This window comes from Ammospiza nelsoni, chromosome 27 (genome assembly GCF_027579445.1).
Source record: "Ammospiza nelsoni isolate bAmmNel1 chromosome 27, bAmmNel1.pri, whole genome shotgun sequence".
Taxonomy (NCBI): domain Eukaryota; kingdom Metazoa; phylum Chordata; class Aves; order Passeriformes; family Passerellidae; genus Ammospiza; species Ammospiza nelsoni.
This window is the reverse complement of record NC_080659.1, coordinates 1,141,317-1,159,012: the sequence shown is the minus strand read 5'-3', so window position 1 is coordinate 1,159,012 and position 17,696 is coordinate 1,141,317. Positions and strand designations below refer to the sequence as shown.

At 49.5% G+C, this 17,696-nt stretch overlaps 1 protein-coding gene across 4 annotated transcripts in view; it reads left to right on the top strand.

The window, feature by feature from the left end:
* Positions 1-17,696, top strand: part of MARCHF2 (membrane associated ring-CH-type finger 2) — a 34,754-nt gene that overhangs the window by 13,309 nt on the left and 3,749 nt on the right. For all 4 annotated transcript variants that reach the window (XM_059489715.1, XM_059489713.1, XM_059489716.1 and 1 more), the window contains exons 3-4: positions 2,753-2,948; positions 15,313-15,522. In XM_059489715.1, coding sequence (XP_059345698.1) covers positions 2,753-2,948; positions 15,313-15,522 — 406 coding nt within the window. The remainder of the gene's footprint in view (positions 1-2,752; positions 2,949-15,312; positions 15,523-17,696) is intronic.

Below are 17,696 nucleotides of genomic sequence, written 5' to 3'. Positions count from 1 at the left end.
AACCCTTTAAAACTTGTGGGGGTGTAATAATTGTGTGGGAAAACTGCCTGGAAAGAGGTTTTAAAACCCTAATGTTTTTAGGGTTTCATGTTTAGGGTCAACCCATATGATTCCTTTGTTTCTACATGGACACCAGTTTGTTTCTTGTGGTAGTGGGTTTCAGTGTCTTCCTTGTCAGCAGCACTTATCACAGCAAGGCCAAGAGCAGCGTGACTGCACTGGAATGTTGAATTACCAATCCCAGGTGACTTCAGCCTGCTGGAAAACTGTGTCTGAGTGTGCATCATGGGGGAGTGTGAGCGGGTCCCCACCCGGCAGGGGAAAGGAAGGAAGGAAAATGAAGTCTGATAAGAATTCTTTTCACACACTGTCAGCAAATTTTTTCATTTTGGATTGTTTGTTGATAGCCAAGGTTATAGTAATGTTCTGGAAATATGAAACTTCACAAACAGGAAGAGAACGGGTGAAATAACTTACAGGTGCTTTTCTTAGGAAATGGCAGATGCATGAGAGCACTGGAGGCTGTAGGGGATTGTCTGTCTGTGTCACTAGGGCTCTGTGTGCACGCTGTTCTGGTACAGCATTTTATGGCAATGAATGTTGCACAATCATCAAATAATTCAAATTGGAAGGGAATTCCATAGGATGTCTGGTCCAGCTTCCTTTCAGAGCAAGCCTGCTCAGAGTCTTGTCTGATGTAGTTTCCAGGATCTTTGAGGATGAAGTTTCCACCTCCTTCCCAGACTCCCGTTGCACCTTTTGCAGGGATTGTCTTGGCTGAAGAAATCCCCTCAATAAAAGGCATGTAAAAAGGAGGAGAGAACATGGGTCCGTGGTTCACCAGTGATGTTTGGCAGAGAGAAGGGGGTGGTGTACATTGGGTAATTTGCTTTGCAGCCCTAAATATGAATAGAAGTCCAATTGGGATGAAACCAGCTAAATACTGAATTGAAAGTAGTAGAGGTCTCCTGTGGTAGAGATCTCCTGAGGAATCTTGCTTCTCCTTTAGTGAGCTGACATGCACTTCCTTGCTGGCTCTTCTCTTTCCCTTATGTCCCACCAACCTTTTTCCCCAGTGTGCTCCTTTTCCTTGAACTGTGCTTCCATGTCTCACTCCTTGCTTTCTATGCAAACTAATGGAGGTGGTGCTGCTGGTTTTGAAGGTTGCTTTGGCTGTTGTGTTGCAATCCCACAAACTTCTGTAGTCAGGTGGGGTTTTTTGAAGTCAGAATGGCAGTTGAGTGTGAGCTATGATATGGGTTCAGTGTGGCTTTTTTTGTTCTGTCAGCAGTACCTAGGAAAAGGAGATATTTGATACCACTCACCTGGATTTCAAGAGAAGCTACAATAGGGACTTTGAAACAAAGATGTTCCTTTTTCACCCTCTCTCACATGCCCAAATCTGGGCAGCTGTGGATGTAAGAGGAAAACTGTATGAAAGAAATGGCTGTTTGGAAGGTGGGAAATGAGATACTAGTGAGGGCCTGGTTTCCATGGTCCAGGGGAGGCAGTCCTGCCCCAGGCCTCTGCTGTCCAGCATTTTCTTCCTAAATGATCTCAGTGATTGGTGAATGCTGAAGAAATTAACTGAACTGCTGAGAACAGCAAACTGGGGTGTCTGCAGCCATCTGGGGCTTCCCAGGGAGCCCAGAACATCCTCATCATGGGGCTGGCATGTGTGGCACAGGGCTGCTAGCAAACCAGTGCCTTGGGGTGCCAGCTGGGATGTCCCATCTCTGTCAGCGTTCCAGGCCAGGTTGGCTGGGGCCTTGAGCAAGTTGGTCTAGTGAAAGGTGTAGCACTAATTGTTCAGTCAGTGGTGCCAGCTGAAGGTGTGAGGAATATTGTGGGAACAGATGGATGCTTTCAGTGTGATGAGCAGCTCAGGCCTCCTGTGGGGAGGGTTGCAAGTGTCTCTGAAAATATTTTTTAGTTGCTTTGGTAGATATTTGTGGTTCTGTGAGGTTCTGTGTGATTCTGTAGCTGGAACTTGTGGCCAAGGAGGTGTTGTTCCTGAAGCCCCAAAGCATTTCTGCAGGGCACTTGCTGTCTGGGCAGGTTGTGCCCACAGGATGCTGGAGAGTTACTGTGCAGTGATGGGCAGAGGGTTTGTATGCTGGAGACCTTGCTCTGGGTGCATGCCTGCTGTGAAATAAATTGTATTCTTGGGGAGGTGAGCTTCCAGGGTCAGTTCAGTTGTCTCCTGAAATATTGCTGTTCCTTTTGCAGTTCCTGCTCAGCCCAGGCTGCAGGGCTGAGGTGGGCTGAGCGTGGGTAGGTGATGTGGTAAATGTGACCTGACTGCCAGCCTCTTGAGCAGCTGCAGGTGGCTGGGGCATGCTGTGACTGGTGTGGGTCATTTGGCTTTGCTGTGAGTGTCTGGATTTGCAAGAGTGCTTCAGGCTTGGTGTTGGGTCTGGTATCAGCCCCTGGCCACTGTGGGCAGAGCTGAAGACTGCAGGATGTGCACTGCACTCACCTCTGGGGCCAGCTGAGCTGGCTAGGCTGATGTGCCATCTTCTCTTGTTGTTATGGGTCTTCCAGATTTTAAAGTATCTGAAATGTCCTGAGCACCTCCATTGTCCCCTGAGAGTGGTTTCTTGCTGCAGCAGGCTCCTGGCATGCTGTGCCACACACTGCCTGCTGCTCATGTGCCTTTCTGGGGCTTGGTGGGACCAGACCCTATGGCAGTGTTCTTCTGCCTGCTCTGACTGTGATTTCATTCTGTTTGTCTCTCATTCTGCCTCTTTAGTGATGGTCCCATCTGTCGAATCTGTCATGAAGGTGGAAATGGGGAGGGACTGCTTTCCCCATGTGACTGCACAGGAACACTGGGCACCGTGCACAAGAGCTGCCTGGAAAAATGGTTATCCTCCTCCAACACAAGTTACTGTGAGCTCTGCCACACAGAATTTGTTGTAGAAAGAAGACCAAGACCCTTGACAGAGGTACCATTTTCTTCCTGCTTCATTTTTATTTCCGTATAATTTGAGAGAAAATGACTGATTGCCCTACTGTTCTTGTAGTTCTTGGTGTCTCCTCCTCCTTGCAGTACCTTTGTACTCACAAAAAGAGTCTATTTGGAGAGGTCAAGTCCCTTGTCAGACCAAGTGAGGTAGTTGCAAATGTGCAGTAGTGGTGTTTGGGGCAGCTCCTACCTGTGACCTGCCCACATGCCACCTGCCAGTGGCAAGCACTGTGCTTTTTTGGCTGTGCTTTAATGCCTGAGCATCAAATTGCAGGTGTCACAACATGGCTGACTGAATTATAAGTTCTCATAAGTATTTTTTTTTTTTGCTCCTGCTTTTAATCTTATCTCAGTGTTAGATTAGTGCAGCTCTCTTGCATGTGCCTTCCTTGTCATGTTCTGTTCTGAAAAGTGAGATGTGGTGATTGCTGATACTGTTTGTAAAAGACCTGTCTTCCCACGACTAATATTGATGTGTGCTCCTTCAGGCTTTGCTCCTTCCTGCTGCTCTGTGCTCCTCCCAGGTGAAGGAGGAAACAGGACAGGGCTCAGCTGCTCCTCATGTTCCTCTCTGTGTCAACCACGGGGGATCAGTCCCTCAGCTCCCAGAGCTGGAACACACAATGCAGGCTCTGCCTGGTGCATTGGGGTTTTTTGTTTTGGGAACAAAGGCAGCATGGACCAGGCCATAGTCTGACCTCAGGTGTACATCCCCGAAAGAGGAATAAGTAAACAGGTGAGGTACAGTACAAAAGGCTTAAGGATTTGTTTGAGAGATGGTTTAATACGTCTGCAGTTGAGTGAGCTCTCCTGTGTCAGTGTGCTGCTGCCTTTGCTTGGGGGTTCCTTCAACACAGACAAGTGTCACTCTGCAGCTGGGCATTTCCACAGAACAGTTTTGGGAGTCCCAGGTTCCTGCAGCCATCAGCCAGTGGGAGCTCTGGGAGCTGGTTCTTAGCAACACACTCCTGTTACCTGGCAGCTGTCAGGGATTTGTCACTACCTGCTACCAGAGCATGTGTGGAGGCAGGTTATTTCAAATTTGTAATGGTGGCTGCTTTTGTCCACTCTCTCCTGCCCTTTGCCCCATCAGTTAGGTCAAAACTGAGTCACAACTGGAATTCTAAGTTGCTTTCCACATTTCTGTTTCCATTCCCATTAATTCCAGAGGTTGCTTCTTTTCTCTTCCCACCTCCCTCTGGAAACTATTTTTCCTGTCCTCCTTTTGAGAGTCCCCAGATCTATTTCTCATACTCCCATCTTCTCCTAGTGAACCTTTGAGTGGAAAAGAATCCACCAACTGGGGAAGCATTCAAGCTTCAGTTTGCAAAGTAGATACTAAGTTTTAATGACTGTTTAACTTACAACTGATTGCCATGGCCTGGACAGCCCCAGACAGGAGCAGGCTTTAGCCTGCAGTGCTAACCCAAACCGTGTGTCTAGCACAGTAATTTGTGTGACCATTACCTCAGTGGTTACTGCTGTTGGGGTCTTACTGCTTCTCTCCCAGCTGCTCAGACATATAAATTGGTGCTTTGGCCAATATCTCTCAAACAGTTGTTTCAGAGGTTGCAAAACACTGCTTTAAAACATTTAGGAAGGGCTGTACCTTGGCTTTGAGAACACAGTGCAGGCACAGGGGCAATGATCTTGCAAGGGCTTATGCAGGCCAAGTTGTGAGTACAGGTCTCAGATGTTTTAGCTTAAGAGCTGGTGTATAAATATTAAATATTCGTAGCCAGAAACAAACATGTGGGAGCGTGTTCAGCCATCTTTCACGATGCTGTGGCACCTCATAACAAGCATAGGCTTGGAAAACTGCACACTCAAATAAAAGCTCAAAGACTAGTGTGTATAGGAGGAGTTTTTCCTGTGACACCAACTCTGTGCCTCCATCTGGCATGAGGAGCTTGCTGGGAGAGTGGGACAGAAAAGTCTTGTCTGTATTTCAGTGTGGGTGAATGAGCATTCCAGGACAATCAGTTTTAGTTCCTGTTGAAATTTGTGAAAAGCCCCTCTGGACTAGAGCCTATAAGGGTATGGTGATCAACAAACTGAGTGCTGAGAGGTGATGGGTGGGCAGCATTTAATGAACTCAAGCACAGGAGAACTGCCACTGTGTTTTCAGAGAGGAATGGACTTCTTGAGCCATTACTGCCAGCTGGCAAAGGCTTTGGGATTCCAGGGTTTACTGCTTCTGGTGTACTTGGACTGTCTGTGAGCACAGTGAAGGAGATGATCTACTCTGTTGAGGTGTCTGCTGGGGAGCAGCTTGCCTGAAGTGCCTTGTGAGCCTGGAGGCTGGTAAGCACATGATGAAAGTCACCAGGTGGCTGCTGAGAGTGATCCGTGCTGCAGAGCAGAGCCTGACATGCTACAGCCCCAGAGCAGTTCCCTTGCCACAGCTCAGGGGCAGAAAGGTTTTCCCTGGCTTGGGAAGCAGCATGTAGCCTGGTTTGACACAGCCCATGGTAGCAGGGGCTGCTCTTGCCCCTCTTCCAGGGCTGGCAGCATCCCCCAGTGATGGAGTGCAGTGGGGGAGTTACAGCAATGTGCTGTGGCTGCCCTCAGGTGTGCTGGGGCCCTGCACAGCCCCGTGTGCTCATCAGCACCTGTGCTCTGGGCCTGGCACACCATAGCTGGATGGCTCCTGCTGGAGCAGAATGGCTCACCTGGTTTGAAAGGCAACCTGGTTTTGTTGTATTACTTCCACCACATTATAAACCCTCTGATCCTTGCCTGGAGCCTGGGGAAAGTGACCTGGAATTCAGTTTCTCATTTTCATTGGGAGCTCTTACAGCCACTCTGAGCTCCTGCACCACTGCAATCTGCTGGGCAGAGGCAATGACAGTGAATGTGCTTCATCCCATGAGGTTTGCTGGGGTTAGAGGCCAACTGACCAAGTGTGACCACTTTGAGAAGCTCCTGCTGGTAGCAGAGGCTCTGCCCTTTGGGAGGAGCTGATAACCCCTTGGCCAGCTGGCTGGCACTTGTCATTAATAGTCTGCCTGCAGTCTGGTGCAATCTCATCCCCATACCAAACTAAATACTTTTGGGAAGTGTCATCTCCAAGTTGTTCATCTGTTTCTGAGAAGAGGGCTTGGGAAAGAGGCTGCTTAGTCATTTAAAAATGTCACAGTTCCCCAGCCACCTTATCTGGGAAGTTCTGTGCCTCTTGGTTATTTGAGAGCAGGGGTGGGGAGTGTTTTGAAACTTTGGGGGAAGTGATGCTTGTGGTGAGTGTGCTGTTGAGGAGCCCTGATAAAAATCCACTGCTCACCAAGTAAAGCTGTGAAATCAAAATAGAAATTAAGAGCAGAGGATAAATGGCTGGAGACTAGGACTAGGAATGATGCAGGGGCATGCTGCCGGGCAGAAGGGTCTGCCCCATGTGTGAAATGCTATCCCAAGCATTCTTGCTCTCTTTCGCTGTCACCTGGCCACAAGGGAATTTGGTAATGTGGTACCTGCTGCTGCTGGGCCTCTGAGGAGAAAGCAGCCCTTGCTGTTGGTTCTGCCATGTCCTGCTTTTCCAGCCTGGGGAAGCTTAGAGCTGGTCATAGTGGCTGCAGCAGTCACTGGTCAGCTCATCTCTGGGAAGGGACCATCAGCTTCATTAAGAACTGGCTTTGTCATGTGGTTTTGAGATCCTTCAGAAGGAAAGGGTCTGAGGCTGATTTTGGGATCCAGGAGACATTTTGGTGAGTACTGGGGGGGAAGCTACATGGCCAAGTTGAAATGCTTCTGTGTAAACTTCCTGATTTCTTAGAAGTCAGGAAATGCCATGACCAAAATTGCCTTAGTTTTTACTTCATGCCACTTGTCTATCTGTGTTACAGTGTGGTCTTCATGGTCACAGGCTGTGTCTTCCAGAAGGAGTGCAAGGATGGAAGATGCTCACTAGCTAACTGTATTAATCCTGCTATGTCCTTGTTCACCAAGACCAAACTATTCATTTTCTCACAAGCTTCTCTGGGGTACTTATTGCTGTGACATCCAAGCACTTCACAAACAGTAATTGAATTTTGCAGCCTCTTTTACAGAGGACAGGTGTCAACTTTGTCCAGTATGGATTGAAGATAATTTGTTAATAGAATTATATTTTTGTTTTCTTTAAGCAGCCATTGATTTATATTGTGGTCTGTGCAATGTAAAAACAGTGACAGTGTTGACTGCCAGCATGCCTGATCTCTGAACCCAGAGTGAGAGACTCATCTGAGCCCAGAGCCAGCTCTGGCAACCACAGGCTGGCCCATGGTTGTGATGGAAATATCTCCTGCAGTCCAGCCTAGTTGAGCCATTTTTTAACTAACAAGATGGTTAAAAGCTAAAAAAAAAATGAAAGGCTTTGGAAAACTGTCCAGCTGTGAGATCACTGGGCTGAGTGGCAGCATGTTTTGGGGGACATGTTTTGAACATGCAGGTGGAGATGGAGATGGAGAATTGACCTGCAGCCCTGAGTGGAGAGTTTTGTAGTCAGAGGTGCAGGACACTGCTGCCTGTGGTGTGAGAGGACAGAAAGGCCCTGCTTGGCTCTCAAGTGGTCTTCAGCACAAGACAGTTGTGGACCAGGGTTCTTGAGTGAGGAGCATGTCCCCAGCAGAGAACAAAATGGCCAGGCCTCAGAGAGGGATGGTATTCCTGTATGGTTTTTCATTTAATGGACCTCCATATGTTTACAGAAAAGTGATCTGACTCCAGGACACTCTAGCCAACATGGCATAGTCAAAAAAAGCAAAATACTTTCTGTCTTCCCTGAAAGATTTCGTCATTTGATACTTAGATGAAGTATTTGAAGTATAAGCTACACCAGACAGTTTTCCTGGAGGAACTACTTTCCTCTTTGTTCTAATAATATCATGCACAGGAAATGCCCAGTTGCTGCCCAGGATTCTTCTTCAGTATCTGTACCTTTGGTGTCCAGAGCATGGCAGAAGGAGGAGTGCAGGCCTTTGGACCTGAGGGATTGCTGCAGCCTAAACAGCTCTTTCTCCCAGGCCACAGGTGATCATACAATTCTCTAGGCATGATTGAGTTTATTTGTCCTAACCTTGCATGTCTTAAATGGGCCTCAGGCAGACCTGGTTCTTTAAAGTCCTGTATAGTGTATGGAGAAGGGAATACCTCTTGTGATCAATTTATTCCTGCCTCCTTAGAAGGCTGAGTTAGGATGTGTCAGCTTGCCTGGAGGAGTCTGCCTCTTCATGTGGAGAACGAGGCAACTTGTGTATGAGTCAAAACATTGCCTCCCCTGCCTCTGTCCTTAATGCTTTCCCTTCCACATAAACCCTTCTCTTTGGTCTGGGACAAAATCCATCACAAACCTGTTTTCTCTACAAAGTGGTCTTCCTGCTGGAGATACTTTGCCCTTTGGGGTTTCAGGCAGAGCTGTGTGGATGGAGGTGTTTGGGACTGCACTGGATGTGTTGTGCATTTCCAGAAAGCAGTGCCAAGGCTGACAGTGCGGCTGTGTCTGTACAGCCACAAGCCCTTCTGCACAGCTCTGCCCTTGCCTCCCCCACTGCCCACAGAGGGACAGGGCTGTGTGGGTTGGTCTGTATTGGTGCACCTGAGCCCACTCCTGCCCGTTTTTACTTTCCCAGGTTATCTCAAAGGTATTTTTTCTTATTTTATGTGTTTTGCTGTGGCACCCATGCTCTCATTTCCCTCTTCTGTTCATTAACCGCTTGTAAAGTATTAAAGCTTCAAGCTGTTGTTGATTTTGTCCCCTCTGAGTGTTTCTGGTTGGGCTGAAGAGAAGCACCACCCCGGCAGCCCAAAGACTCCTCTTTGGGGCCCTGTGCCTCTGCTGGAGCCAGCTGTGGTTTCTGAGGCCGGTCCTGGCATGGGGAGAGACCAGGTCAGGTCTGTGCTGCCAGCCCAGGTCTCCGCAGAAGTGTCCCGGGCTTGCAGGTCAGGCAGGTATCAGAGCAGCAGCTGCTGAGTCCCAGCAAAAATCACTCCATACTCCACAGGAAGGGTATGTTTTTGTTCACACATAATGTAAATACCAGGGAGAGGAGCCAGGAGTTTCAGGTCTCTGCTCTGAGAGGACACAGACTGCTGGTGCAGAGACCAAGGACTTTGCTAAAATTACTGGGAGGTTGAAAGTCAGCATAGCCTCATGGTGACAGCTAACAAGTACAATGCAGGACTTGGTGATAATGCTTCTGCAAGCATTTAATTCCTTTGCTAAGGCAAAAATCATTTAAGACATCTCACTAATTCCAAAAAAGATTTCTCTGGTGAACCAGTCACTGTTGGAGCAGTCCAGCCACATGTTTTGTTTCCCTATTTCTGTCCTTGCAAGCAAATCTTATCATGGAGTCCCAAGAAAATTCTGCTTCTGTATTTCAATTCTGCTGGTGTTTTCCAGCAGCGTGTGTTTTAATAACTTTATTTATAAATGGGCTGCTTTAGTGATTCTGGTGTGCTCCTTTGCCTCCTCAAAACAGCTCCTGCTTCCAATAGTGCTGTGCTGTACAGGAGCTTTACAGTTTTTTGCTCCTGCTGTTCTTCTTGGAGTTTATGGTGCAATTTTGATTAAAGATGATTACTTTTCAATGACTGCTAACACTTTTGGTTAATTTAAACTGGATATTTTATGTAGGTCAGTGGATTATTTTTTTGTCTCTAGAAAGTACGATTTTCAAACACAATGTCACACACAAGAAAATGTGTTTGAAATTCTCTGAGGAGCTGCTTGACTGCAGGTTACGCTAGAGTGGGCGACACCTCCCGTGGGTCTGTCCCGTGCAGTCCTTCTGCTTTATCTCCTGAGTCTCCTGCACCTCTGTGGCTGTGGGAGGTGCTGCAGAGATGTCCCTGGAACAGAAAAGGGAGGTTGGCAGGCAGGAATTGTGATGTTACTCCTGCTTGTTACTAGGGAAAGGAGTTTTGCCTCAGCACTCACTGTCCCCCCTCCAGTTTGGAGAATTGAGCTGTGATACAAGCTCTGCCCCACCCTTCCTCCAGCCTTATCTTCCCTGCAGACAGACTTTTCCCTTTGCTTTCCTCGAACTCTTCTGCTGAACTCACTGCACTGTTGTCTGATCCATGCTCCTCTGCCCTTCCCCGGCCCACCTCTCTTCTTGCTCAATGCACCCCTCTTTTACACTCCTGATTCTAGTGAAAAGCAAATCCTTCTTGGTTCCAGCTGAGTTCCCACCCCTCTAATCTTTTCCTTTTTCTCTTTACTTGAGTTTGCTGTCTGGAGATGCTGGTCACAGGTCCAACATGAGATCCTCTCGGCACTTCTCTGTGCAGTCCTGGGCACTGCTCTGCATAAAGCAATGGCCTGTTTGTGGAAATACCCTTGCACTCTTGATACTCACCAGCACTAGTCTTCCTTACCTGTCCTTCTTCAGCACTTTGTCCAGCCCAGTCTGTGCTGTGCTGATCCAGAAGACCAGTGAGCTTTCTCTGGGGTGCTGTGATCCCATACTGGCACATGTCATGGTGTGGCATTTGCCATGGTGCCACCAACCATGGGAGCTCGTGCTGCTCTCTCTGGAGGAAAGTGTCCCAGTGACCTGCAGCGCTGCTTGGGTGCATTCCTCTCCTGTGCATCCTTTCTAGTGCTCCTAAATCCCTTGGGAGAGCCCAGAGCCCTGTGCTTCCCAGCAGCTGAGGGTGTAGGGAAGGCTTTCATGCTGTTCAAGGAGAGATTTGGGTTGTGGAGGTCTATGGAGCTTTGCAGAGGGGCAGCTTTGTGCAGCATTTAACTGCTCTGCTTGCAGGGCTAGGGGCATTTCTGGGTCTTGGCTTCCTAAATTCTGGGTACTCCGTCAGAAAACATCCCTTCCCACCTTGGTGAAGGAGACAGGACCATTCTGCTGGGGCTGCCCATGGAGCTCAGTGGCCTGCAGAAAGGTTTTGGTGCAGGCTCAGAGAAGGGATATGAGAGTCCTTCATCTGAAGCTGTACTATTTGATTCAACATGTTTCCCAGTACATGTACAGGACTAATAATGCTGATGTGATCGAGTTAATGTGATTTTTTTTTCTGGCTTTTATAGCCAGGCAGCAGGTCAGCAGTGAAAGGAAAATCAGCAGGCACCTGAGAAGCCAGAGGGTAACTGTTTGGTGGGCAGAAAGCATGTGGGATGTTTTGTAATGCAGCCAAATGCTTGTGTGGTGCTGTGGCTGTGAAGCAGGTGGGGAACTCTGGCAGGGCTGGTGGTGAGGCTGGCAGGTCACACTGCTCCTGACTCATGGCCACCAAATGAGGGGTCCAGTGCAGGGCAGGGAGAGATGTGAGCACCTGCTGGTCCCCCCAGTGCTGTGCTGCACTGAGTGCTGCATGGGATGTGGTCATGAAACAGCTGACAGCTCACATTCAGCCCCTCAAGGTGAGTCAGCTCTAAGAATCCATGAAAGCTAATTTTTAAAGCACCCATTTTTAAGCCTCCAGACAGACTGCAAGGTGCTGAGTGCTGCTGGGAGAGTCCCTCTTCTGTCCACTCCCCTTGGCCCCAAGGGGCATAATGCAGCCCAGCCCTGAGATACATGGAGCAGCAGGTGCTGGGATGGATAAGAGACTGCTCTGATATGCTTTGAGTTCTGCTCTTGGCTTCCAGAGGAGCTGCTGATGTCCTGGTGCCTTTTACTGCCTGCTCTCCTCCTGCCTCCCATCCCCTTGGGCTCACCCAAGCTTCATGGGCACTGCAGCACCCAAAGGTCAGCTTCTCATCATCCCACAGCCCTGCTGTGGCTCTAAGAAATGAGCTCCTTTCCACAACCCTGCTGATCCCAGTATCAGGAAAAGCCTCAGGATCATGCTGGAGGACAAAGAAATATGGTTATACTCAGAATTCTGTCACACAAGCAGAGAGAAGTTGTTGCAAGCAGGATCTGGGGCTCAGCTCATAGCCCAAATGGCAGCAAGCAGCCACCTCTGCCTCCTTCCTTTCAGTCTCAGACACGATTGCAGTGTGGAAGCTGCTAGAAGAAGACCAAGTTGTGCTTTTGTTGCTTTCCCATGCTCACTAGATAGTTTTCCCTACAAAAATTGTTTAATCTGCCTGATCATTTTATGGATTGTTGGCAAAGTTTATTTGAAGTCCTGTATGCACCAAAGTGTTGCTGTGCCAGAAATGCTGCACCCTTAGAGTGACTTATTGTTTTCCATTTTGTTACTGTGTCAGTGCATATTGGCAAAGTAAATCAACTGCTTCAAAAGGAAATTAATTTGCTTCCTGCCTTTATATGTTTGTCTCCCATCTTGGGAAGGAGGAAGGAGTTTCAAAAGTCACAAGGAATATAAATAGAATTAAGATGCAGTGAAATACTTATCTGCCTGAGCTTCTTACTGTACAAGGGTCAGAAGTGCTCCAACGTGTCCTGTTGCATAGAATGAGGTGCTCTGGGCTTGCTGCTAGAGGGAACTTGGTCCAGACAGGGTGATGTGGCACTCACCTGAGTGCTGTGTCCTGGCCTTGGACTGGGGGGAGCCTGACACAGGGCTGGGTTTGAGCCCTGTGTATGGGAGCAGCTTTCCTGTGCCAATGAGTTGCTGTCCACCCTCACTTCCCCCCAGAACTGCTCAGACTGCATGTGTGGTGTTGATTGTCCCCATGCAGCTCCTCACACTGATTCCTCTGCAGAGCCATGCAAGGGGGGAGCTGCAGGTCTGCCTCCCTGCTCCCAGTCCTGTCCAAATGACAGTTGTGCCTGCTGTGAAAGCTGCCCACTGGAAAAGACCTGGTAGTGCTGGTCAGCAGTGGCTGAATGTGAGCCAGATGGCCAAGAAGGTCTCTATTTGAATATGATCCCAATATTACAGGGGAGATTGTGCCTGGGCTCGTCTGACCCTTGCTGCTGGGCCAAAGGCGGCAGCTGTGGTGTTTCACCTCAGAGACACTTTTGGCTGGCTGGGTGTCGCAGCTGGGCACTGAAACAAACCCAGGCTTGTAGAAACTCAGTTTACCTCAGGTGGAAAGGCATCAGGCTAAGGTGAAGAGGAAAAGGAGACGGATTCTGTCGGAGGGTTTATATCCAGAGTTTTATTCCATGGTCACAGATGTCTGAATCTTGGTAACAGCTCCAACAGAATGCTGAGCACATGGTTCTGGCTCAATTTAAGCCCAGGGACAGGGGGAGGAGAAGGGACAGGTGAGCACCAACCAGGTGGGAGGAGGAGGGTCTCAGGGGACGAGGGACACCAAGACAGGCCAGTGACCCCAGGCCTGAGGGGCATCCTTTGAACCTGACCAGCCACAAGAGGCCTTGCTGGAATGTTAAGCCTGATTGACAGAAGTCACTCAGCAAGGGGGAAGGGAGAGAGGTATTGCCACACCTGGGAAGGGACTGGGAAATCTAAAACAGGAAATTGCAACACACTGCAACAAAGGCCAATGGCACCTGGCCTGTACCAGCCACAGTGTGGCTGCAGGAGCAGGGCTGTGGCCATCTGCCTGTGCTGGGCACTGCTGAGGATCCCCCTCAAATCCCAGGGTGGCTGCCTGGTCCAAGAAACACACTGAGGCACTGGAGTGTGTCCAGAGAAAGGCAACAGAGCTGGGGAAGGGTCTGGAGTACCAGGAGCAGCTGGGGGGCTCGGCCTGGAGAAAAGGAGGCTCAGGGGAGACCTTCTGTTATCTGTCCCTGACAGGAAGATGCTGCCAGGTGGGGTCAAGCTCTACTCCCAGGGAAGAAGCGACAGGATGAGAGTGAACAACCTCAAGGCGTGCCAGAAGAGGTTTAGGTTGGATACTAGGGACATTTCTTCATGGAAAGGGTTGTCAGGCATTGGAACTGGCTGCCAGGACAGTGGTGGAGCCACCATCCCTTGAAGTGTTCAGAAAGTATGTGGATGACTTGAGGACATGGTTTGGAGGTAGCTCTGGGTTGATGGTTGGACTTGATGATGTTGAAGTCTTTTCCAGCCTTAGTGATTTTGTGATTCTTTGAGATTTTCTCCTGGCTGTCTGCCCATTAAGTCATGCTCCAAATGGCTTTAGAATCAATGAAAGTTCCTTGACTGTTACCACTGAAGTGTTCAGATGATTGAGGTCACATCCCTAAAATACTGTGGTTATGAGTCCTCCCAGCTGGAATTCCAGGCCAGGCTCATTCCTGTCACTGCAGCATCCTCTCCTCTGCTCATGGCCAGCTCAGTGTCCTGTCCCAGGTGCTGCAGAACCTGCTGTTCCTGTGGCTCTAACCAGCCTAGCTACCCCCCTATTCCATGCCCAGGTTTACCAGCTGCCCCTTCTCTTCCCCATTTCCACAAAAGTTGGCTCTGCTTCCAGTCCCATTCTTGCCCTTTTGCTCTGTCTCACTGAACATCCCTGCTGCAGTTAAATCTGCCCTCACCTCTGTGGCCCCTGCCTTGCTTCCCTCTTGGCCTGCATGCCTCTGGCCAGCCATGTCCTCAGGTCACCTCTGCTGAGGTCCCATCATTTCTTGCAGACCTGTCACCACCACTTCAGTATTGCTCCTTGAAGGGTGGATTCTGAGTAGGAAAGGAGCTTTGTGTGTGGAGTTCCCAGATGAGTCCCTGCCCAAGCTGTCTGTTCCAAAGCAGGTGCCATACAGCAGGATTGGCCTGACAGCCCAGACCCTGATAGTCTCTTCCCTGCTCTGCCTGTGCCTTATCAATAATATTCTCCAAGTCTTATCTAAAAATAAAATTCAAAAAATCCTGAATGAGGCGTCATGTTTGTGAGGAGAAGAAGGAAGAATCTGCAGGCCAGCACACACAGATCCCAGTAAAGATGTGCTGTAACAATTTGGTATCTGTAGGAACCACAGCCTATTGCTGTTCTAAAAAAGGAAAGGAAAGGCTGAAAATAGCATAATTCTAGGAACATAGAACAATTGCTGTTGCTGAAGTATCTAAAATGAACCCACACTGGAAGCAAGTCAGGACTCCCAAAAGAAAGAAACATTTGGAGATTGCCTGTGAAACTCTAAAATGCTGTGATTCTCCCACAGGAGCCCAAGGCTAGAGTTGGGACAGATGCTGTCATAGCTTGGCCTTGCTGCAGACCCAGTGCCCCTGTTTCCCACAGCCCCTTCACCAGTTAGAGTCCTGGGTCTGTTTCTTTGAAGTTTAGTCCAAGACCTGTCAGATCCATATTAAGCCAGGCTTTACTGATGTCCTGCAGTGCCTGCTCCTCACTACTCCAGAGGAGAGTCCAGGAGCTTCTGCATTCATGACTGCCTTTCCCTGTACATGTTCATTAACTGTTTCTTCCATTTCCCTTGTTAATTGTTGAACCTAGACTTGCCACTCTCTGGTTCCCTTTAGGAGAAGGTTGGTGTGAGTCAGACTGCACAGTGCAGCCAGAGCTCCCGGCTCTCCTGCCTGTCCCAGGCTGATCCCTCTCCTCCTTCCCGCAGTGGCTGAAGGACCCCGGGCCCCGCAATGAGAAGAGGACGCTGTTCTGTGACATGGTGTGTTTCCTGTTCATCACTCCCCTGGCGGCCATCTCGGGCTGGCTGTGCCTGCGCGGCGCCCAGGACCACCTGCAGTTCAACAGCCGCCTGGAGGCCATCGGACTCATAGCACTCACTATAGCACTTTTCACCATCTACGTCCTCTGGACACTGGTAAGTGCCAGCTGCCAGCGTCCTGCTCCAGAGGAGCTGGGAGCACTGGCTCACCCCTCATCAGTGCCACCTGCTATTTCTGCCTCCCTGTGTGAGAACACCTTGGGCTCTTCCACTTGATGTCCATTTAGTTATCTTCATGTGCAAGCTGAGAATGGAAAATCACCTGCTGGTCATTCATCTGCTTTCCAGACTGTGTTCCCTAAGTGTCAGAGCCCAACCAGCCACAGATGTGCCAGAGCTGGGATGGGGCTGAGGCTGAGGCTGGGTGGGAAGGGAAGGGCTTGGGGCTGGGTCAGGCAGTGGCCCATCTGTGGTTCACGAAAAAACACAAACTTGGTACCTGGGCAGTGCAGGGGAAAAGTAAAATATGGAACACAATTGATGCCTAAATAATTTACCACCATGTTCCTCTGTGATTTGCTGCTCAGAGCAGACCAGCTGTGCCCAGCTGGGGTGCAGACTGACCTTGGGAGTCTCTGGCCACAACTAAACAAACTCCTATGCAGTATTTTTAAGGTGTGTGGAAGGAACTCTCTGGCCCTGGGGAAACCTGTGGCTGCTCTGATGTTGTGTGGTCGGCCCCAAGTCAAGGCTTGGTAGCCAGTGTGCCCTGGCCCACTGCTGCATGGGGGACACTGGGCATTGCTGGGAACCTGCATTTGAGCCACTCTGGGGTTGAACTGGTCCCTGCTGGGAGAGAGCTTCATGCAGATGCCTTTTCTGGACATGCTGAATTAGGGAGCGAGGAGCTTGCATCTTGCAGGGAGCAGAGAAGGGCAGGACAGTGAATGCAGGTTTGCCTGTGGCACAAGTGGAGGCTCAGTGGGGCTGCCTGGTCCCTCCCCAGGGCCCCAGGGCTGCTGGGCCAGGGACTTCCATCTGTTTCCCATTCACTTCTTTTGTCTTGTGATGCTGAGTGGATTTCTGGGTTTGGATCTTGATTTTGGCTCTCCTATTCCAAGCAAGCCCTTTGTGTGCTCATGCCCTGTCAATGCCCTTTTCCAACTCCTTGCAGGGAAACATCATTTTGGGAAGGGAAAAAGTGCAGATGCAGGAGAAATAGTGGGACCCCAAAAAGCTGGGAGTCCTGTGGGCAGTAGAAATTCCCCAGTCCATTTCCTTGTCATGTCATTTTCCACTTTCACAGAATAACCCCTTCCCCTGGGGCTGGACACTCCTTGCAATCTCCCTCACAGACCTGGCAACCAGGACAGGATGAGCTGGTGCTGCAGCAGCCCCTGCTCTGAGGGTGAGAGTGCCTGGGGCAAAGCTGGAGGCACTCCTTGCATGGGAGCATGGAGGAAAGTTTCCATGCTGCATGTTCCTGCATGAAGCTTGTTTCTGTAGGAAGCCAAGCTAAAATTGGAAACCTTAAGAGGAAGTGTCTCCGAATCCTCTATCTCAGGACTGGTGGGGAGGAACTGGAAACCTGGAGGAAATGGAAAAATGTTTGTGCAGTAACAAGTCCTGACTAAAATTGCTCTAATTCTGCTGTGTTTCACATTTCCTTGAGCAGAGGAGGACATTAGGTGAAGGCCTTTTGTTTATATTCAGCTTGTTCAGCCCTGGGCAGTGCAGTCCAAGAGGACAATATGTGGGAGGGAGTTCATGGCTGTAACCAGTGTGAGGGTTGTGAGAGAGGCTGTAGCCAAGGCTGCAGCTCCTTTGTGAGGAACAGGAGCCTTCTTTGAGGTTCCCATCATTCACTCCCTATTCTCTGAAAACTGGGACATGAGTTTGTCAGCAAAAAGTCTTATTGCCACAATCCCTCTGCAACAGGAAGGAGTGTGCACAGATCAGTAAGCTCAGTTACCTCAGTGCCACAGTGGCACAGCTTCGTTTCTCATAAGATGTCTCGTAAACCCATCCAGAAGTTGCAGTTTTACTGAGTTTTCTGTCAGATGCACTTCCTGCTACGTCCCAGTTGCCAGCTAAATGCTTCCCGTAAGAAGGCCTGGTTTAGATCAGTGCCTGACTGCATTCAGTGTTTAAGCCAAGCTCAAAGCTCCCCTCGCAGGGCTGCTCTGAAACTGCAGGGCCATCTCGGGCCTCTGCTGGGCTGCTCTGGGTCCCTCCAGCCTTTGCATCCTCCCCTGTTTCCCTCCGGGTAGACAAGTGTCCCAGGCCACGGTGTTGTCAGGAAAAAATGAGTCCAGCTGCTGTGCTGTTGT